Below are 23864 nucleotides of genomic sequence, written 5' to 3'. Positions count from 1 at the left end.
TAAATACTATATGTTTCCATTTATATAAAATGATAGAAAATGCAAGTAAATTTTCTTAACAGAGAGCAAATTGATGATTGTCTTGTTAATTATATCTCAATAGGACTGAAAACAAAAAAGAAAGATTTTGTGTGTTGGTAGTATATAGAAAGACAACTGACTTTTGTACACTGATTTTATGTCTTGCAATTTTGCTTAATCCACTTAAATTTAGTAGTCTTTGTTAGATTGTTTAGACTTTTCTCAACTCAATATTATCTGTAATTTCCTTATTATTTTCTGTGTGAAAGATAATGTCACTTGTAGCTTTAGTGTTATTTATTCTTGTAGCTTTGAGATTTCACCAGTGGAGCCATCTCTACCTGGAATATTTTTTTTACTGGGGAGGTTTTACAAATTAAATTCTTTCATTGGATAAGTGACTATTCAGATTTTCTGTTTTCTTTTTGCATCTGTGTTGGTCATTTGTGACTTCTAGGAATTTAGTCATTTTATCTAAGTTATTGGATTATTGCCATAAAAGTTTTTCATAATTTTATTATTATATTATTATTTTAAAACACCTGTAGGATCTCTAATGATGTTTCCTCTTTCATTCCTGATTTTGTAATTTATGCCTTTTCTCATTTTAGCATTATTAGAGTACCCATTGACTTTTCAATATTATAATTTTCCCCCCAGAAATTAGACATTAAATTCATTAATTTTTTTTCTGTCTCTATTACATCAAATTCCACTCTTTTTATTTCCTTTTAGTTATTTCAGGTATACTTACTTTTCTCTTTCTAGATTTTTAGGGTGGAAACTTAGATCAGGAGTCTATAAACTACAGCCCAGGGACCAAATCTTCCTGCCATCGTAAACTTTATATATAAACTTTGTGTAAATAAACTTTTATTGGAATACAGTCACATCATTTGTTTATGTATTGCCTGTGACTGCTTTCACATTACAATGGCAGAGTTAAGTAGTTGCAACAGAGATAGTATGCCCTAAAATCTTAAAATATTTAGTATCTTACCCTTTACAGTAAACATTTGCCAATCCCTTGCTTAGATCTTTGATTTTAGATTTCTTCTTTTCTATTACGAGCATTTAAAGCCATAACTTTTCCACTAAGCACTGTTTTAGCTGTATTTCAGAAATTTAATGTTGTTTTAATTTTCATACAGTATTTTCTCTAAGTTCCTCTATGATTTCTTCTTTGACTTCTAAGTGTTTCAGAGGTGACTTTGGAGATTGACCTTTCTCAGTATAATGCCATGAGGTCCATCCAAGTGTTGTGTGTATTAATGGGTCCTTTTGTATTTCTGAGTATTATTTCATGGTGTGGATGTACGACCGTTTGTTTAACCATTCACCCACTAAAAGACATTCGGGTTTTTTCCATTTTTGGCTACTACCAAAAAAGCTACAATAAACATTTGGTTTTATGTGAACATACATTTTCATTTCTCTGGGATAAGTGCCCAGAGTGAGATTACTGGGCTAATATGGTAAGTACCTATTTAGTGTTATAAAAAATTCCCACCAGCAATGTATGAATAGTCCAGTTTCTCTTCATTTTCACCAGCATTCGGCATTGTCTTTTTTTTTTTTTTTTAAGGCCATTCTGGTAGGTATGTAGTGATATCTCATTGTGGTCTTCATTTGTATTTTCCTAATGGATGATTCTGAACATCTTTTTGTGTGCTTATTTTCCATTAGTGTGTTCTCTTCAGCAAAATGTCTGTTTATATCTTCTGCCCATTTTATAATTAGATTGCTTTTTCACTTTTGAGCCTTAAGAATTCAGTATTCTAAGTACACGTCCTTTTTCAAAATTGTTGTTTCCAAGTATTTGCTCCCAGACTGTAGCTCGTGTGTTTCGTCCTCTTAATAAAGTCTTTGGCAGAGGAAACTTTGCATTTTTATTGTAGTCTAGCTTATGATGTCATGTCTAAGAACTCTTCACCTCACCTTAAGTACTGAAGATTTTCTCCTGTGTCTTCTATAAAGTTCTGTGGTTTTAAGTAGTAGTTTTAGTTTTAAGTCGGGGTCCCATTTTGAGCTAATTTATGTGTAAGGTGTGAGGTTTATGTCCAGGTTTATATTTTTTCCTGTGAATGTCCATTTGTTGCAGCACCATTTGTTCGAAAGACCATTCTTCCTCATGAAGCATTTTTAAGATCTTTTAAGGCAGATCTAGGGTGGCCTTTATTCTTGGGCTAATTTTGCCACTTAGAAAGTGTGCTGGATTTCTCCTGAACGCTCAGTATATCTAAGGAGGTCCCTCCTTTTTGGCCAGAGGGAACGCAGACAATTCTAGACCTGTGTGAGATGTAGAAGATGCCTGTTATGACTCCTCCATAATTGTTCTTTCTTCAGAAGTTGTTCTACTCTAATCTTGGGAGCTTTCAGGCATCCCATACCTAGATTGTTGCTCAGCCAAAGATTACTGTGCTCTCCATACACCTTCCTCTTGCATACTATGCCCTCCAAATTCTATTCACCTTTGCCTCCTTGAACTACAGTTTTAATCTTGTCAACTGAGAAAGGTTGCTGGATTCTGTATCTGCCCTAATATGGGAAATACCTCCATGTAGGAAATCTGGGTGATGGTGGGACTCACCTCATTTGTTTCTCTTTCCTCAGGATTTTGTACCCCACATTTTGTATGAAAATAGTTGTTCTCCGCATTTTGTAAAATTTTCTAGTTGTTAGCATGGGAGGTAATTGTAGACCATCTTAACCCCTTCAAGGTGAAAAGTAGAATTTGATACTACGTTTCCTAATTTATCTATAATTCTTTCTAACTAAGCATGTATGGACAGTCATTTGATCCATGAATGTTGAAAGTTTTATCCCCCATTATACAAATACTTACACCTTTTTATTTCTTTTTCCTGACTTATAGTATCACCTAGTATCTCCAATACAGTTTTCTATAGAAGCGATTAGAAAAGGCATTCTTGTCTTCATCTCAAATGAAAAGCTTTGAACATTTCATCATTAATTATGATGTCTCCTGTCTATTTAATAAAGATACTTTTTATCAAATTTAAGAATTCTCTTGTGTTTATAATTAACCAAGTTACCATCATTATGGGTATAGAATTTTATCTCTAAAGAGAGGGTAAGTCATGGAGATGACCATGTGGTTTTCCTCCTTTTTCTGCTAACATGGTCTATGATATTGACTTTTAATTTTAAAAATGCTAAACAAACCTTTAATTCCTGAAAGAAATCCAATTTCTTTGTGATGTAAAATCTGTTTTACCTTTTGAAGAGCTTATATAAGATTGGTATTTTTTATTTGTTTTTCTTTGTTTTCTAAAATATTTGGTAGAGTTCACAAGCAAAGACATCTGATCCTAGATTTCCTTTTTGGGGAAAGTTTTTAAGTTAAAATGTTACAAGTATCCCCAGATTTTTAGTTTTTGTCCTCTGTAAGTTTTGGTAGATTCTGTTGGCATAATGTAGTTCATAATATTCTCTTATTATTATTTTAACATTCATATAATCTGTAAGAAAGTCCCTCCTTTTTATTCTTTTTTTTTAAATAAATTTATTTATTTAATTTATTTATTTTTGGCTGCATTGGTCTTCATTGCTACACGTGGGCTTTCCCTAGTTGCAGCGAGCGGGGGCTACTCTTCGTTGCAGTGCATGTGCTTTTCATTGCAGTGACTTCTCTTGTTGAGGAGCATGGGCTCTAGGCACACGGGCTTCAGTAGTTGCGGCTCACGGGCTCAGTAGTTGTGGCTCACGGGCTTCAAAGTGCAGGCTTAGTAGTTGTGGCGCACGGGCTTAGTTGCTCCACAGCATGTGGGATCGTCCCGGACCAGGGCTCGAGCCCATGTCCCCTGCATTGGCAGGCAGATTCTTAACCACTGTGCCACCAGGGAAGCCCCCTCCTTTTTATTCTTGATGCTTATTATGAGCTTGTTTCTGCTTTCCTTCCTTACTTCCAAGTCTTGGCAGTGATTAATCAATTTTATTCATATTGCCATTAAGAAACATTCACTAGAGAGAAGTAACAAGAAACTGTTAGGTTGAAGTTTATACCTTATTATCTTTTCCTTAGTGCAGTGGATCTTAAACATCAGTATGCAACAGAGTTACATGGGAGGCCTGTTAAAACACATTGCTGAGCCAATATGTAGTTCTCGTTCAAGACTGAAGGCCTGAGAATCAGGAAAGTTGATGGTATAAGTTCCAGTATGGAAGCTGAGAGGCTCAAGACCCCAGAGGAGCTGATGTTTCAGTTGAGTCTGAAGGCCAGCAAAGACCAACTATCAAGTAGAAGGGGTTTTCTCTTATCTAGCCTTTTGTTCTATTCATGTCTTCAGTTGAATGGATGAACACACACACATTAGGGAGGACGGTCTGCTTTGTTCAGTCTACCCATTCAAATTGTAATCTCATCCAGAAACATCCTAACAGACACACCCAGAATAATATTTAATCAAATGTTGGGGCACCCTGTGGTCCAGTCAAGTTGACACATAAAATTAACCATTACATGAAGTGATCTTGGTGTGCTGGCTCTAAGAATACACTTTGAGAAATAGTGTTTTAAGTGATCATCTTCTAGATTGCAGCATTAATTCCTGATTTATATAAGTCCTCTTCCCAGACAATGTATGGATCTCAGTGTAGCTTAACTTCATCTACTCCAAATTTGGCAAATACACTTATACATATGTGTATGCATGTGTGTGTGTGTGTGTGTGTGTGTGTGTGTGTGTGTGTACATAAAATTGTAAATGCAAGGGCTTCCCTGGTGGTGCAGTGGTTGAGAGTCCGCCTGCCGATGCAGGGGACACGGGTTCGTGTCCCGGTCCAGGAAGACCCCACATGCTGTGGAGGGGCTGGGCCCGTGAACCGTGGCCGCTGAGCCTGCACGTCCACAGCCTGTGCTCCGCAATGGGCCCGTGAACCGTGGCCGCTGAGCCTGCACGTCCACAGCCTGTGCTCCGCAATGGGAGAGGCCACAACAGTGAGAGGCCCGCGTACTGAAAAAAATCAATTGTAAATGCAACAAGAGAATATAATTACTATTTTATTGGTCAACATATTTAGATTTATCCAAATTTTTATCATTTACTTTTGCTCATCATTCCTTTTTGAATATCTGACTTACATGTGCTATCATTTTCTTTCTTCTTAAAGAACACCCCCTTTAGTATTTCATTTAGTGCAGGCCTGACACTCCTGAATTCCCTCACTTCTTGTTTAACTAAATATCTTTGAAATTCACCTCTATTTTTGAGGGATATTTTGAACCAAAGTAGAGTTTAGGTTGGAAGCTATTTCCTTTTAATGCTTTAAAGATATTAATGGGAAATTCTTAGCCATTACCTCTTCTAATATTGCTTCAGAATCATTCTGTTCTTTCTCTGGGATTTGAATTACACATATATTAGATATTTTCTGTATTTCTCATCTATCTATCTATTTCTCTCTCTCTATTATTCTAGTATTTCTTTTTAACCTTAGTCCACTTTACTAATTCTCTTTTTAACTGTTTCTAATCTTCTGCATTCTTAATTTTAATTTTTGTGTAAGTACTAGAATTTCCATTTGATTTTTTTATAGGTTAATATTCTCTTCCAGTTTCCTATAGTGTTTTTAATTTTCATGTATGTGTATATATATGATAATAGTTGCAGCCATGGATTTTTATGTGTTTTTTCTCTAATGGATTATTTATAGTTTTATTCCTACAAATTACTTAGAATCTGTAAACCCCTCTAAATGAGATTTCCTTAATATAGGTAAAAACCAATATATGATTGTGTTTTTTAAACTAAACTCTTGTGTTTTAAGTCATATTGTTTTAATCCAGGCACTAGAGCTGTAGAAATTCATCTAAAGCATTATTATATCCTTTGAATGTTTAGTTTTCCTATCATTGGTCATTTTGTTAGAGTGGTTGATAAATTTCCCAAGTTGCAACCATAATTGTGTTCATGGAAATCAGTAATTCTCTTTCTTAAAAAAATTTGTGCTTACTATCAAGAAAAATAGCCAAAGTCAAAATAGCATCATAAGCATAGTTAGTGTGACTGAAGAGAATGAAAAAGAATAAAGTGGGGAGAGAGGAATGAGTAGCTTAAGAGAATGCATTTCAGCCTAGAGTTGACAAATTCTATATTTAGGTCCCAAGAATGTTCTAAAATATTAAGAAGTTATAAACAGATTATTAAGATTATAACCCTCACACTAGACTATGAAGGGCAAATTCCCCATCAAGTCTACATTTGTATTATTTCTCTGCACAAAATGTCTTAGACTAAGTGAATGTTTTTTGAATAAATGAAAACTTCCAAATGAAAAATTAGTACTTGGTGTTTTCCCTAAATTAAGTGAAATATGCTAGTTGTTTTAGAAAATAATTTGCCAAAGGACCTTGTTCTTTTTCTGGTAGCTATAGGTTCCTTCCGCTTTTAAAATGAAAATTACATTCAAGAGAAAGAATAATTTATTTATTTTTATAAGCTATAAAGTCAAAGAGTTCTCCCTTATTAAGATTTTAAAGAATTTTTAACATGTTAACAGATACATTTTTCATGTGCCTTGGGATTGGGAAAAAATAGTTTTATACTGTGTATTTATCTGAGATGATAATTGAAATAACAATATAGGCACAATATATCTTTTTAAATTTTTTTTTTTAGTAATTGGTGGTTATCTGCCAGATGATAGAGGAGGGAGGGTATAAAGCTAAAATTTATGTTTATATCATTTCCTTTGAGAATTTAAATTGTGTAAGAATGAAGATAACATACTTTACACTATGTTTACTTTAAAACACATTATGATGAATCTATATGTCCATTTTCTTCACTATGAAAAGTGATGATGCAACTTTTCCACTTAGAAAATTTTGTTTTTGCTTGATAGAGAAATCTGGCAGTATTATTTGATAATAATCTCCTGTATTTAAAACCTTTAATCTCTTGCTGGGTAAAATGTTAACATTTTTTTGCCCTTTATTAGAATATTTAAATTATGGTTGCAGAATGATTTATAAAAGCATCATTTAATGTTCTGTTAACATTTTGTAAGAAAATAGCTGCAAAAAGTCTTATTATAGGGATTCACTCACTGAGAAATATCTTTTTGTCCATTACCCTTAAGTAAAGGTAGTTAATACACATTTACATACACACGTGTAATTAGTTGTATAGATTAATCAGTTTCTATTTGATATTTAATTTAATCACCAAGAACAGTACTTTTGCAATTCTGAAGCCTCTAAATTATTATACAGAAACCTGTAAAATATGCAAAAAAAATCTTAAACTAGGGAAAAATGTTTCTGACTTCAATTAGATAGTAGTATATTATGATCCAATAGTATAACTCTGATGTGAACCTCTATAAATCTAGAATTTTTCTAACGTAATTTTACTCAGTTAATCTTAAGTAAAAATAAATATTCATGCTTCACTCAGAATTCAGGTGCAAAAACAGTAGTAATTATATCTAGATTTTTCTCCTCTTCATAGGTTCTCTTTTACCATTCTTACTTACCTTTCCTTGGTAGAGAGGATTACTTTAGCTGAGAAGCTTCATCAAACATGATCCTGGAGATTAGAAAGAATGAATGAAATAATGGATCTAAAAAAGAAGTTCTGTCTATATTCTCTAAAATTCAGAGCTAACTCATTATTATGATGATTATTCTGTGACTTCAGGTAGTCCTTCCTTTCCTAGTTGTTTTATTACAACTTAATAATAGTAAGTACTTTCATTAAAACAGTTTTTCTCAAAACGTGTTTCCTAGATAAGCAGTATCAAGCCACCTGAGAATCTTTTAGAAGTGCAAACTGTGTCGGTACACCCAAACCTGCTGAACCTCTAAGGCTGGGGCCCTAGCAGTTTGGGTTTAAACAGGCCTTGCAGGTGATTCCAACCTACACCAAGGATTGAGAACCACTGCCTTAATGTAGGTGTTTGCTCCAGGAGTAACAGAGTAGAGGAGAATATTGAAAACTCTTTGTCTTCAGCAAGTCTGCAAAGCCCCACCCAGGTCCTTTTTTCTTGCTTAAAGTTGTTCCTCCAGAATATTCTCTTTAAGTGTTTGTGGAAGTTACTAAACCTGAGTTTCCTCTGAGTTCTTCTTTCTCTAAAGCTGTTGACCCAAATAAGAGGAAGTAAACTTAAACTGAAGTGTTAATGATGAGGCTTTGTGTCCACAGAGGATTCAGATCATGCTCTTTCCAAGTTAGGAAAGAGCATCCTAGATTATTCCCTAATCCCTCGCTATTCACTTAAAAAAAGATGGAATAGTTCAGTTTTAAATATTAATAATACATTGCAAATTATTCTGTAATTACCTTTTTGTCATTTATGTTTTCCTCATACATAACAAAAATGTTGCTTAGCATTGTGGCAGAACTTTTATTACTGTAAAGTATTGTTTAACTCCTTACTGTACATGTCTTCTGTGTAGAAGAATGTGTGCTCATCTAAGATTATTATATTGATTTTGTTTTGGTTCAAATATATCAGAGTCACATTTTGTAAGATTAAATACAGATGTGTTCTATTCAAAGTAGCAGTTACAAGAGCTATCATTGTTGACCTCCCACTATGTGCCAAGCACTTTTCTATGCACTTTACATGCCTTAGCTCATTAACTTTCACCTGGTAGGCACTGTTACCATCTTCATTTTGCAGACATAGGAAGTCTAATGTCCCAAGGTCACCTAGGTAGCATACGATGGAGCCAGCATTCCAGTTCAAGCAGTCTTACTCTAAAGCACTTACTTGTAAGAGAGACAGTTGGATGTTACCAAATTATTTATTTGAGCAGAATTATTTTCTTTATCTGTGTTTTTACTTTTACATATCTTGCTCAAGGTACTTTCAAGAATGTCAGATAGTGCTTATATAAAGTCATATAACTTGAAATTTAATAGTCAGCAATATAAATAATGAATGATACAATGATTGGTAAATAAAAAGTAAGTGGGCTTATGAAATAGAAAACGCCTACTTTGGCAAAGCAATTCACCTGTATCATACTGAATTCAGTTATCCCCTTATTTGTCCTGCTTTTCAGGAAATTTTCAGGGAACTCTTGAGAACAAGAGCTCATTCTTTGTAACTTTCACAGTGACCCGTGTAGTAGGTATTCGAAACAGCCTTCTTTGGTGGAAAGAAGGATAGACAGAGAAGCCATACAGGAACTTCTTTTCTTGAAGCTCCTAGAGTTATGGACAGAATCTGTGGCCCTTGTGGGTGACAGGATCCTGATTCCTTTTCACAGTATAATCAATCTGATTTAGCAACAGTCTTTTGAGTAGCCTTATGACTGATGTGAAACTCTACAGTGTCCCTTCTACATGAAGCTGTTACTATTCAGTGGGTTAGAATTGGACTTTTATAATTTTAAAGTTTTAATTTAGAAGTAAAGTTTATTTGACTTTTTATATTGAACCATATTTACTAGTCTTTATGTCTTAATTTCAACAGCATCACTGCAAAACTTGAAAGAGCTTTAGAAAAAGTTGCTCCTCTTCTTCGTGAAATTTTTGTAGACTTTGCCCCATTCCTATCTCGTACACTTCTTGGCAGTCATGGACAAGAGCTATTGATAGAAGGTATGATTTCTCTCTCTATTCTAATTATTTTAGTTTCCTATAATGTATCTATTAATCATGGCATGACTTGTGCTACTAGAGGAATATTTATTGACAGAAGAATATAAAGACATTGCTTCCACAAATTCTAGTAAGATATTCATGTATGCTTTCTCCTTATTCATTAAAAAAAAAAAAGTAGCATGTTTGCTCAGTCAATGCTAATAACAGAATGAAGAACTTTGAAAAAGTGTTGGAATGGGAGGCTCTGGCCCTTATAATCCCAATCTATTAGGGCTGCTGTATATCCTTCATTAGGGTGGCATGTTTACTAAGCAATGATCTCTAAAATCCCCTTCTAACTCTTAAAGTGATGCTTCAAGTGACTTTTCTTATTCACACATACCATGTGTAATATGAGAATCCTTAACTGAGAAAATGTAAAGAAATACTTAACTGGGAATTGATGAAGCTGTTATCTACTCGTCAGCAGCTTAAATGGAGTGAGAAGGCAAAGAAGATAAATTAACTGTTGGGAAGATTTAATATAAGCATCTGTATTAGGAGCTTTGAAAAATATGGTTGTCTGAAGCCTTACTTCTTTAAACAGAAGTTTTGTTCTATAAATATTCATGAGCTTCAGAAAGGGATAATCAATATCTAGATGATCCTGTACGTGAATAATGGCTTTAGGTGCTATTCCTTGAATTTAGCAGGTATATATATATTTATATATATGTTTATATATTTGCAAACATACATACACTCACAACACACACACACACACACACACACACACACACACACACACACACACACATATTTGCTTTTTACGTCCTATTTACTGTTGGAAGTTTTCCTTACCTGTTCTGTCATTGTCTCAACTGCTTTTACACAATCTGTTTCTATTAGGGGAAACAATAATAGTTAATAACCTGAATTTAAACCCTTGTTTCACTGCTTTCTTAGCTGTATGACCTTTGTGAGTTACGTAGCCATTTTGTAGCTTAATTGCTTTCTATAAGGTGTAGTCAATGATAACACCTCCCTCCCAGGGTTCTTGTAAGGATTAAATTGTATAATGCCTATAAAGCTCTTAGAATAGTGACACATGGAGGGCTATTCATTTTTTTCTTAATACAGTGTTCTTGCTCTAGGCCAAGTGCTATTAGATACTTGGAATATATTAGTAAATAACAAAGATCCCTGTCTTGGTCACCTTATATTCTATCAAAGAGAGAACATAAATAAATACTGAGCAAAATAAGTAATTAAATTATATAGCATATGAGGTGGTAAGTGTTATGTAAAAGGATAAGTACAACACAGGGGATTGGTATTATAGAAGTGTCAGGGTTAGGTTGCAGTTTTAAAGAGGTGATTAATTTTAAATAAGCCAGTAGTAAAAGTTACATCTCAGCAAAGACTTAAAGGAGGTGAGCCATACCGCTTACTAGAAGAGTGTCCTAGGTCAAGAGAATAGTGTAATGACCCTATAACATGTGTTACCTGTATAATAAGAAAAAAAATTCAATAAACATCATTAAAAAATTAAATCTCAAATGTTTCCTCATTCCCTAAAAGTCTTTTAATTTTTTCAGTATTTATGTATATCTTTTCCAGAAATTAACTGACAAATTTACCAAAGAAATTCATAAATGGTGAACAAATACATGCAAAAATAAACATGGAATAAAGTTAGTAATATAGTAGTGTTAGTAATGGATCCTGTACTGTTATTAGAATTGGGATGCAAATTCAGCACTGTTTTCCAGCAGCCAAAGCAAAGAAGGAATTATTTGAAGTTATAAAACTTATATTATTGGTTCCTAAATGAGTTTGTGACAATTTTGAGTTCTAAGGAGTTACTGTCAGATGACTTTTTAACTGCTCTATGTTGGTCAGTCAGAACCCCATACATGTAGCCCCCTTTCCAGAATTTTCCATGGCCAGACATCTGGACTGTTTCTTATTTCTTCCCAGCCCTGCAGAGAGAAGGTAGGAGAAATAGCCTGTAATTGAGAGCTGTTTTTCTTGGGCTTCCCTAAGTTTACCTCAAATACTCTGAATTGAGTTGAAGCAGCATTATGAATAATCCTCTTGGATTTTTATAAAGGTGACTGTGCTAAAAAGGAAACGTTAGACCGAGTTATATATTAAGAATTCACTTTGTGTTCCCTTGATAGAATACAATTTTACTTTTTCACTTTTGTGAATCCAAAGAATTTAATTAAATATCCTATTTTTAAAACTATGTTGGTGTAATGTTCATACTCTTCTTTTGTGTTAAAATGATTCTTCTTAATAAAACGATGATAGCAAATGGTAGATTTTTAAGTTTTGAGTTTCGTTTTGTAAATGCCATTACTTGGCACAATAGAAAGTTGACAACCTTAAGATATGGTCCTCCAAATTTCTGCTAGGCCATACAATCAAAAAATCTAGAATCCTCTGCTGTATTCCAGAACAGCATTAGGTATCCTCACCATTTAGTCATAACCTTCCTTTTCAGACTCAACTAGTCTCTGTCCTCTTACTATAGAGGACATTCCTTTAACATTCAGTAAGTTACACATTGTCACATTGCTTTGTTTTTGTACAACCCTTCCTTCTGCATTGGATCTTTTTCCTTTTTTCTTTCCCCCAAATTATTCTCATCCTTTGAGTTCTGCTTCAGGTTCCTTATGCCAAATTAATGCCTTCTCTTCTGTGCTCCTGTGCCATTTTATTTATACAATATTAATAAAATTAGTTTTTGCTTGCAAATAGGAAGTATTTTATTGGTTTTATTAACATTGCCTAACTTAGATTCTGGTACATAATATTGAGTATTTTTTTCCTTGTACTTGAATACAACATTATTTGTGTTACTGATAATGTTTGGTAGAGGTAAGTTTTGAAAATAAGGGAAGGTAGATAAAACTTTTGTGTTCTGTGGTGAGAATTCCTAATATTGATCAATCATCCACACCCATGCCTTGGATCCTATACTCACCCAAGGTCCATCCTTGCTCTCTGCCCCAGACTATGGAAATATATATCCTGTCATGTTCTCATTCTTGAACATGTACTCTTGATCATTCTTTCTTTTTCCCTCTCCTCCATTTCCCTTCTTTCCATAATTTGACACACTATTCCTCTCCTCTGAGAAGAAAAACTGTCAAACTATTGTGAAGAGCTCAGGAGAGTAATATGATAAAATATCTTTAGTTATTGAATATTTCTGTTCAGAAATAGTGCTTCTGATGAATAAATCTCAGTGCTTTTGATTTCATCATATGTATAGGTATGGTAGGAACAAAACTGGATTTAGGTAACTGAAGATATTTTAATGTCTTATGAGAAGAGAAGACAATTACTCCTGATTTCAAGTAATCATAAAATATGTTTGAATTGAATCTTTGTTGTTTTATATTCAGTTTTTCTTGATTCACGTGTGTATCCATTTAACTCTTTTCTTATAGAATAATTAATTATTGGTAGTTTATACTGTCTGTGTCCTTTAAAACACATGCTAAAATAATGTCCTTTCCTTTTCTTAATTTGTCTATCATTTTATTAGTCAACCTGTGTTAAATTTATTATTGTATGATTCTATAGGAATCAGTGTTGTTCATACCTTTTAAGTTCACTCATTAACGGTAGCTATTTTTGCATAGCTTTTGTGTGTGTGTGTGTGTGTGTGTGTGTGTGCGCGTGTGTCTTCCCATTGGCAATAATTAGTATTTTTTAAGATGATAGTTTTGGGGAGCTTAGTGAACTTTCTCTAAGAAAATTCTAGCTTTTCAATGTGCAAACTAATGTGTACAAATTAGAGTATATAATGCAAGTATCAAAATCTACCAGCTTAAGATGGCAAAACAGGGGCTTCCCTGGTAGCGCAGTGGTTGAGAGTCCGCTTGCCAATGCAGGGAACGCGAGTTCGTGCCCTGGTCCGGGAAGATCCCGCATGCCGCGGAGCGGCTGGGCCCGTGAGCCATGGCCGCTGAGCCTGCGCGTCCGGAGCCTGTGCTCCGCAGCGGGAGAGGCCACAACAGTGAGAGGCCCGCATACCAAAAAAAAAAAAAAAAAAAAAAAAGATGGCAAAACAACGTTTGGTCCAAAATTGTTATAGTTATACTAATGGGTTGGTTACCGAACTTTTAAATCTGTTTCACTGCTCTATTATTGCATGAGTACACCATTGTTTTAATCCTTGTCAATTTATAGAAGTTGTATGTAATCATCACCCACCAGTCCTGCTCATCTTTTTGAATAAATGATCATTATCATTAATTTAAAACAAAACAAAATTGCTTTATTTATTTGGCTTAGGCAGCAATGGAGGATGCACTTCAGAGGAGCCACTGGACTTCTCTTAAAGAGTTGAGAGGAGCCTATTTTAGAGTTCAGATTTAAGGAAGAAGGTCCCATTGTAGATGGAGTGCTGACGTTAGATCTTGATAACTGTTATTCAGGAGGTCTTGGAAATACCATGAGCCTAGAGTTGCCATAGTAATAAGGAAGCAGACCCAAGTTAATTAGAAGAGAAGATGTTTGTGTGTGTGTGTTGGGGGTGAGGGCCGTGTGTGTATGTGTCTTAGCCTTAGTGCCCTTTACCTTGTTCCACCACCGCACAGAATGGCCCTGAATATCACTGCTATGTTCCATGAGCATTACTTGTGTTTGGTTGAGAACTCACAAGAACATTAGAGATAACTTAATTATCATGGGGATACAGCAGATAGTCTCAAAGTCAGGAAATGAAATACAGATAGACTTGAGGCAGCCTGGAAATGGGAAAGGAGTGTCAGTAACAAGGGCTACTCCTCAAGCAGTTTAACATACATGGAATTGGAGTCCAAGATGAAGGAGGTTGAGAGGATATGTGTGTATGTGTATAGCCAAATAATTTGAAAACTATTAATCCTAAGATCCAAGAAATTCAACTAACCTCAAGTGGGATGGACACAAAGAAAATAATTCCATGGAACATCATAATTAAACTGTTCAAAACCAGGTTTCAAGAGAAAATTTCAAAAAGTAGTCATCAACATTAAGCAAACCAACAACTCATTTAAAAATGTCTTGAACAGATACTTCACAAAAGATCACATTAGGATGCCAAATAAGTTCATAAAAAGATAGTCGACATTATCAGAAGGTAAATGCAAATTAAAACCAGGATGACACAACACTACAAACATGAGAATGACTAAAGTAAAAAATACTGATAATATTGTGTGGGCCAAAAGGTTTGTTCATTTTCTTCCGTAAGATGGCTCTAGTAGCACTTAGTTGTCTTTAATTCATTTGAAACAATTTTGTTAGATTGTATGTGGCAGCTGTCATATCAGTGTGCATTTAAAAAGAGTCCTATCAAAATTGGTGAAGTTTTGGGTAACCATTTTAATATTGAAGATGGAAGAAAAAAAGCAGTGTATTTGGCATATTATGCTTTATTATTTCAAGAAAGGTGAAAACACAACTGAAATGCACAAAAAGATTTGTGCAGTGTATAGAGAAGGTGCTGTGACTGATCAAATGTGTCAAAAGTGGTTTGCGAAGTTTCATGCTGGAGGTTTCTCACTGGATGATGCTCCACGGTCGGGTAGACCAGTTGAAGTTGATAGCTATCCAATCGAAAGAGTAATTGACAACAATCAACGTTATACCACGCGGGAGATAGCCGACATCCTCAAAATATCCAAATCAAGCGTTGAAAATCATTTGCACCAGCTTGGTTATGTAAATTGCTTTGATGTTGGGGTTCCACGTAAGTTAAGCGAAAAAAACCTTCTTGACCACATTTCCGCATGCGATTCTCTACTGAAACGTAATGAAAACATTCCGTTTTTAAAACAAATTGTGAAGGGCGATGAAAAGTGGATACTGTACAATAATGTGGAACAGAAGAGATCATGCAGCAAGCGAAATGAACCACCACCAACCACACCAAAGGCTGGTCCTCATCCAAAGAAGGTGATGTTGTGTATATGGTGGGATTGGAAGGGAGCCCTCTATTACGAGCTCTTTTCGAAAACCCAAACGATTAATTCCAAGTTCTGCTCCCGATTCGACTAACTGAAAGCGGCACTGCACTCAATGAAAAGCGTCCAGAAATAGTCAACAGAAAACATATAATCTTCCATCAGGATAATGCAAGACCATGTGTTTCTCTGATGACCGGGCAAAAACTGTTATAGCTTGGCTGGGAAGTTCTGATTCATCCACTGCATTCACCAGACATTGCACCTTCGGATTTCTATTTATCTCGGTCTTTACAAAATTCTCTTAATGGAAAAAAATTTCATTTCCCTGAAGACTGTAAAAGGCACATGGAACAGTTCTTTGCTCAAAAAATAAAAAAGTTTTGGGAAGATGGAATTATGAAGTTGCCTGAAAAATGGCAGAAGGTAGTGGAACAAAAGGGTGAATATGTTATTCAATAAAGTTCTTGGTGAAAGTGAAAAATGTGTCGTTTTACTTAAACTGAAGGCTGTTTTTGGCCCACCCAATACCAAGTGCTGGGGAGAATTTGGAGCAACTGGCACTCTCACCCATGGCTTTGAGAATGCAAAGTGGCAGTCACTGAGGAAAATGGTTTGGAAGTTTCTTATTAAGTTAAACAGTCACTTATCATATGACCCAGTAATCCCATTCCTTGAAATTTTCCCTAGAGAATATGAAAACTTACCTTCACATAGAAACCTATACATGAATGTTCATAGCAGCTTTATTTGTGATAGCCAGAAGCTGGAGAAATTCAAATGTTTTTCAGTGAGTAAAAGAGTAAAGGGACTATGGTGCATTCAAACAGAAGAAAAAAGGAACAAACTACTGATAAACCTTACTGCTTGGATGAATCTCATCAAAATTATTGTGTGGAAGAAAAACTCATCCCAAGGGTTGTGTACGTTATGTTTCCTTTTTATTTTTATTTTTTGAACATTCTCCATACAGATCAGTGGTGGTCAGGGTTTATGTGTGGGAAAGGGTATCACTGTAAAGGAATTTTTCAAAGGATTTCTTGGGATGGTGGTGATACATGGATCAATACATGTATTAAATCTCATAGAAATTTACACGCAAAGTAAAAAATCAGTTTTAATCTATAATAATTTAAAATTAAAATGTTGAAATCACTGTCAGGAAAAAAAAACATGAGTTACAAAAATAAAATCATCATCAACATTTAGTCAGAAATTATTGCAAACCAGAAAATAATGGAACATCTTTCAAGTGTTGATAGAAAAGACTTCCAACCTGAAATTCTTTGTCCAGTGAAAATATTCCTCAAAAATGAAGTAGAAATAAAGACTTTTTCACACAACAAAAGATGTTAAAATTCATTGCCAACATAGCAATGAGTAAATTTTTTCAAGCAGAGGGTTAATGATACCAGTTGGAAACAAAGGAGAATGTAAGAAATAGTTAATATAGGGGTATATATGAAATATTTTTTTCATTTTCAATTGATGCAGGAAAAGCATTTATTAAAATTCAATACCCATTCATGATAAAATCTCTGAGAAAAATAGGTCCCAAAGGGAACAAACCTAACCTAAAATTGGTATTTATGAAAAACTGAAACTAATGTTATACTTAGTGAAAAACCAAGTGAAATTGGGAATCAGGGAAGGATTTTGCCTCTCACCACTTTAACTCAACATTTTACTGTATGATCTTAAGTAGTACAGTAAGGCAAGGAGTAAAAATAATAGACATACAGATTTGGAGAGGTGGAAGTAAAACTGTTTTTGATTGCAGTTGAAATTATCACGTATGTAGAAAATCCTAAGGATCTCATGCATTGCTGATTCAGAATATAAAAGGGTACAACTTTGAAAAACAGTTCGGCAATGTTTTATCAACAGTCACGTAAAATTTGATCTAGGAATTCCACTACAGTTATCATTCAAGTAAAACACACATATGTCCACATAAAGATACAAATTTTCATACAAAAATTCATAATAAATAGAAATAGAAAAATTATATTCATTAAAAAAATGGATAAGCAAATGCTTGTATGTCCATATGATAGATTACTGCTTGGAAATTAAAAAAAAAAAAGTAAAACTACTGATACTCATAGCAAAATGCATGAATTTCAGAAACATCATGCAAGAGAAGCCTGGCTTAAACGAGTTCGTATCGTATGATTTCATTTTTACAAAACACTGGCGCAGAAGAAATCTTTTGTGTAGAATGCAGTGGTTGTCTGGGGTTAGGGATGCAGAGAAGACTGAGTAGGAATAGGGACAAAGGAAATTTGCGGGGAGCAGGTTGTACTGGTGGCTAAATAGATGTGTAAATTTGTCTTTACTCAAAGACGTGTACATTCAAAATTGTCAAATTGTATTTTATGTAAACTGTCTTTCTATAAAGTTGAATTAAAATAGAAAAATAACTTAAGTGTTAAAAATGCGGGCTGAAAATTTATTCTTACTACATGAAAGTGGAAAATATTATGCAGAAGTCAAGAGGAGGAAGACTAAAACCAGACCACTTGATTTCATGAAACGTATCCTTTGGTTACCTTGGAGACATTTCAGAAGAATAGTGGAAACAGATACTGGATTGCCAAAGGCGAACATTTTGGGGAAAAAAATGACTAAACGTAGACCACTTGTTGGAAAAATTTGACAGTGAAACAAGAGAGTAAAATTGATAGACATTCAAGTGAGTATGGACAATTTTATTCATGGAGGAGAAATCTATGTCTGTTAGGAGACGGAAAAAAAAAAAAAAAACGAAACATTGGAGATGTAAAAATAAAGATGCTTGATAGGTATAAGAGAAATAGTGCAGAAAGGACATCATGAATCAAGAAGGGCTCAGACCAAATATAGAAATTCACTTTGGAAGGGAACAGGGACACTTCTGAACTTAGAAGAATAATTTATAGAATAAGAATAGATGTGAGTTGAGGGAAATGTAAATGGAATTTTCTGCATCTGTTAAGTTCACAATTTATCTGCAAGGATGTTCTCATTCAGTTTTAGTTGATTCTGTGTTCAAAAGCATAGCTCTTTTTGTATTGCCCTAATCGCTGAGCATCTTTTCCAGATTACTTTTTGCTTACAAATTAGTAGAATTTAAGTTGTCCAAAAAATAACACAAATGTTTACTAAATGTAGATGTTAACAAAGATTTTTCCATCATAGGTAACTTCTAACATGAAAACAATACCCTCTAAAAAGAGAAATCATACTCTTTCATCACAAATAAAATATTTCAAACTGCCCAGTTTAGTATTTCAATATGGAAATCTCCTTTTAGCCAATAAAGATGATTAAAGCAAAGAAAACATGATTCATCAAAGAGAATGATTTTACTAAAGTCCTCAAACCAATATTAGTTTTTCATTCACTAAAATTATTATGACTCTTATCATATATTCTTGACTAGCTGAGCTGGAACTACATTCCAACAACCTAATATAAAATCAAGGAATGATGAAAAGTCAGAGAAACCTTATTTACCAGAAGAATTTCCTGAATATCGTATATCAAGTATATTGGTATATATAATATACTATATTAAGTGTTCTGTAGTATACTATAGAAATATAGTCAGAGGTAACACATCATCTCCTAGGCTCCCCGGAGAGAAATTAGAAGTAAAGCCTACAGGAATGAATCTTCTGCACAGAGATAGGAGATATGAATAACAGCATATAAATCAAGAATAGACCATGAAATTGAATATTATTGGCCAAAGTGTGTAGCCTGAATTTAAACGTGGGGAAACTTTTTTTAAATCTGGGGGGAGAAAAGCAATCTGGATACCAAAATTAGGAAGTTTTGAGGTGCAAGAAAGCTGTGAACTGCTGTAGATGAAAGGATACTAATAAGCTATGACAACTGAATGTAGTGCATGATCTTTGTATCTTGGATTAAAAAAGAAGCTTTAAAAATGTAGGCCATGTGTGGCCATCTAAAAGTGGTATATCGGAACTACTTACTACAGGAATAACTGAATATGAAGAATCTGTCATCAGTAGCAGCTAAATGTATCCCTAAGAAATGGATTATCTACCTTGATATGGTGTTTGGGAAATATTTTTGTTTCACGAAATAATAGATTGTAGTTACCTGTATCATATATTTCATAACATAATTTTAGAAGGGAACAGTTTTCTCTTTTGTTCTAATAAAGTTAAAGTATTCATATAAATTTTCATGCAAACCAGAACGTTTTCAGAAGAGAAAATGCCCATATTTAGAATGACACGCAGGCTGGTATCAGCTTGCATTATCTGGGCAAATCACTACATATGGGTGCTCTAGATCAGTTAATAACATGAAGCAAAGGTCTGTATATTCCATGGAATATAGAATATTGAATAACAGGTCTGTTTTTGGAGGCTACACATGTAGTTTATATTGAGGCAGAAAATAACTTATTTTTATATTGTGAAAATTGGCCTGCATACTGATTTAGATATAATGTCTATACATATGCTAAGCTACATGGGACCTTCCAGAAACTAAGCTTGAAATCACTATAGGCGTTTATTTTTTCACCCTCTCAGATGTTTATGCACATTCAAGAAATAAACAATTGGGAAAGAAAAACTAAATTGGAAAATTTTAAAGAGAAAATACACTGCTGAGTACTTACAGTGGTTATATTTTCCAGCCATTTTATATTCTTATGGACATTATATAGTTATAGTATGTAATTAGTTCACAGTGTTTATACTGAGTTCATTTAGTAACTGATGGCCCTCTGTATCCTTAAGTTGCTCTAAGGCAAATCCACCTTTTTTTAAACTGAATTCTGATTGTTTTAGATTATGAAATATGTTATAAATATTCTTTTAATTTTATAATATTAACTTACATACTTTAAAAACTTGAGAATATTATTTTTTTTCCTTCTGTTTTAATAGATTCATGGAAAGCATGCACTCCACAAGGGCTCTAGGACCTGCCAGAGGACCTAGCATTAGCTATGTACCCAAAACACACTTGTGGATGGATAAGTGGATGGTAGAACAAATGAAATTGTTTTCTATAGTCAAGTAGATTCTAGTAGTTGGTCTGAATGATAAAAGAGAGGGGCTTAATTTATTTAATTTGAAACAGGCAAAAAGCAAAAATCCCTTGGTTTCCTTATTCCAACGTTGTCTGAGGACTTCACGAGTGATGGTTATAGTAACTAATTTTTAATATTGACCATGAAATAATATATTTCAGTACAGTACTCCCAAGTTTTGTTTATATCCCAGAAAGCTGATATTTATCCTGATATTGCTTTGTTCCCAACTATATTCCTAAAACAAAATTTTGTAAAATAACAGTACAGCATACACAGAAACAGAATTTGGGTGCATGTTAGTCAGGTTTAAACCTGGAAGGGAAACCAGGTATGTAAGGGAAATGAAGATACCAGGGCCAGAAGAATGTATATCTGTTCATGACCACTGTTGAAGATTGTGGAAAGGCAGAGACACTGACTTTGCCAAATACATATATTCTAGAGAAAAAGAAACTAGATCCTAGTCATCTACAGAAGAATTTTGAAAAGGGAGAGAGAAAATCAAAATATGATTAAGATACTGTCTGTCAGTTGTATACAGCAAGGTTTAAATAGGAGAGTCTGGAGGCAGAAAGAGCAAATAAGATTTTATTGAATAAATCTAGTGTTTCAATAAAGGTCTAATGCAAACAAAAAAAAAGATTTTAAAAAGACAGTTGAAAGACAATTTCAACTCAGATAAAGTATGTAAAAGTGAAGCTTTTTTTTTCTCCCCTTAGTGCCTGTTTTATCATTGCGAATTTGACGTGTACATAGCAAAGCTGTGCAACATAATCGTCCATTTTATGTTCAAAACTAATCCCTGCGAAACAACTACCATCCTTTATTGGGACCACTATAAAAAGGACATACTTAAAGGCTACGAGTGAAAGCCCTATGAACTCACAGGACAGATGCTGTAAATGATTTTAATCTGTATACTACCACCACGTACTGCCTGTTGGATTACTACTTCTCATTCTTGTTTTCAAGTACAGAATGAAATAGAAATCTGATGCCTATATAACTTACCAAGAACCCATACTTTTCCATATCATTTTTCTCACCATCATGCAACTACTCCGCTAGTCCCAGTTTAGCCCAGTAAGACATGAAGGAAGTACTTAGAATCATGGATATTCAGGCCAGAAAGAAACACAGGTGTCCTTTAGTGTAGGAATCAGCAAACTTTTTCCATATGGAGCCCAAAAGCAAATACTTTAGCCTTTGCATACAGTTTCTGTCATAACTTCTCAACTTCGCCATCTTAGTGAGGAAGTAGCTGCAGACAATATGTAAAGCAATGAGCTTGGCTATGAAATTTGAATATTCAACATTTGAATATTTTATGTTTCAAGTGTCATGAAATATTCTTCTTTCTTTTTTTTTTCCCAAGCATTTCAAAATGTAAAAACTATCCTTAGCTTTGAGGCCATGTAAATACAGGAGGCAGGCCAGCTTTAGTGACATTCAGACTGCAGCTTGTGGTCCATTGATGATATGGCATAATCAGTAAAGCATGCCCTGACAGGATTTTTAATGGCATGCCATGACATAGCATAGCAGAGATCAGAGTATCTGCACACAGTGAGAGGAAGTGATACTCTGTGAAACATTTGTTTCAATTATACATAGTAGATCTGGATGTAAAGTGTATCGCTTTAGATTGTAGTTAAAAAAAAAAAGTTTCAAAATCATTAATCTGTCGTTTACCAGAGAAGATTTTTAGTGTCAAGAGAGGCAAATGTCTTAGCTTAAGTTTACACAGCTATTTAGTTTGTATTCTGAAACCATGTCTTCAGATTTTCAGTTTAGATCTTCTTTGAGTTAATTAAAAACTTGATTCAGATTAAAGAATTCTGTAATGCTAATAAAATTGCCTAGTTCTGAGAGCTCAGGATAAGCCCTAATATTTTAGAACGAAGTGGGAGAACCAACTGATTTGTTACTAAATTCAGATATTTAAAAATACCTGCATTGTATTTTAAACACCACCACAACTAAAGAGAATATACACAGGCAGACTTTTTCCTGGTCCATGATCTCTGCTGTCCAGATATGTTGTTCCTTGTCTCTGGTTTCAAGGATTGAGGTCAGGCCCAGGGCATGTCACCCTTGACCATCAGTCTCCAGTCTGTCCTTCTCAGGTATCAAAACACAGTTTTCCACATTACAGATGCCCTTTAATTAGGTAGAGTTGCTACAGTTTAGGTGGACCCCAGATCACAAGAGAAATAAGCCCTTTCTGCAGTAACTCTTTCCCCAGAAATCTTCTCATTTGCCAAGTGAGCATCTTTGGTTTCATGTAACTATTTCCTAGAACCCACCTTGTACCATCCTGATACTTTTCCTACAAATAGAGTCTATTTCATTATGTCCCTCAGAAATTGTAGTACTAATATAAGCTTATTATTTCTTGTCCTATTATTGCAAAGGGCAGTGGGATAATATTCCATCTTTAATTTTTCTGCTGTATAATAATGCAAACCAAGATTGTATAATTTTTTATACATGGTGAGATTCTGATCAAGTAATAATATTTTTCTATTTTAGCTATTCTTAAACCAGTTCATAAAATGGTTACCTTTGTGGACTTTCACCAGAGGTCTAAGCTTTTCCTCCATGTCTCCTTTAACGTTTATTTTCCTGGGTAACTTCTTTGTCCGTACTGCTTTCTATATACGTTGCCCCTCCATGTAGAATCTGTGCTTTCAATCTATTTTTGCTTCATATCCAGTAACAGAATTTACTGGATTGCATATAAAATCAATATAAACTCTACTGTACATAATAGAATCCATGAAAGATACAATTTGGACTTGTGATACCAGTTTTAACTGCTAAAGGATTATCTTCTCCTCCTTCTCCCTCCGGAAATACAACCTGTGACTCATGATATACATGTTACTATCTCAAAAATGTTGTTCTCTCTACTCAGTAGGGTTGTTCTAGTTATACTAAACCCAACCAAAGGTAATCTTTCTTATTAAGGATATTATTTTGACTTTGAAACTAGTTACTTAAAAAGATTATACAGATTATTTCAATAGCTGTACTTTGCAACATTTAAACTCGAAAATATTCTCACATTAGTTGTGCTTTCTATTAATGTATTTGTTTTGATATATGGGAAAATCTTGCAGTTTTATATTCTGTCAACAGAGGTAGTTTTTTACTGTCAAATTAAACAGATTCTGTTTTACAAGTTGAAATATTCATGATTGCTGATCTTGGAGTGATCTCTAAGTCAATTTTTCCCAAGAAATTAATAACTGTTCATTA

At 34.2% G+C, this 23864-nt stretch overlaps 1 protein-coding gene across 4 annotated transcripts in view; it reads left to right on the top strand.

The window, feature by feature from the left end:
- Window positions 1–23864, top strand: part of NBEA (neurobeachin) — a gene marked incomplete at its 5' end in the record, with an annotated part of 629414 nt that overhangs the window by 257067 nt on the left and 348483 nt on the right. For all 4 annotated transcript variants that reach the window (XM_082675501.1, XM_082675500.1, XM_082675503.1 and 1 more), the window contains one exon: window positions 9469–9596. In XM_082675501.1, coding sequence (XP_082531627.1) covers window positions 9469–9596 — 128 coding nt within the window. The remainder of the gene's footprint in view (window positions 1–9468; window positions 9597–23864) is intronic.

The sequence above is a fragment of the Grampus griseus genome, assembly GCF_964374135.1.
Source record: "Grampus griseus genome assembly, chromosome: 18".
Classification (NCBI taxonomy): domain Eukaryota; kingdom Metazoa; phylum Chordata; class Mammalia; order Artiodactyla; family Delphinidae; genus Grampus; species Grampus griseus.
Note: the sequence above shows the minus strand (reverse complement) of the source record. Positions and strands in the feature narration are given on the sequence as shown.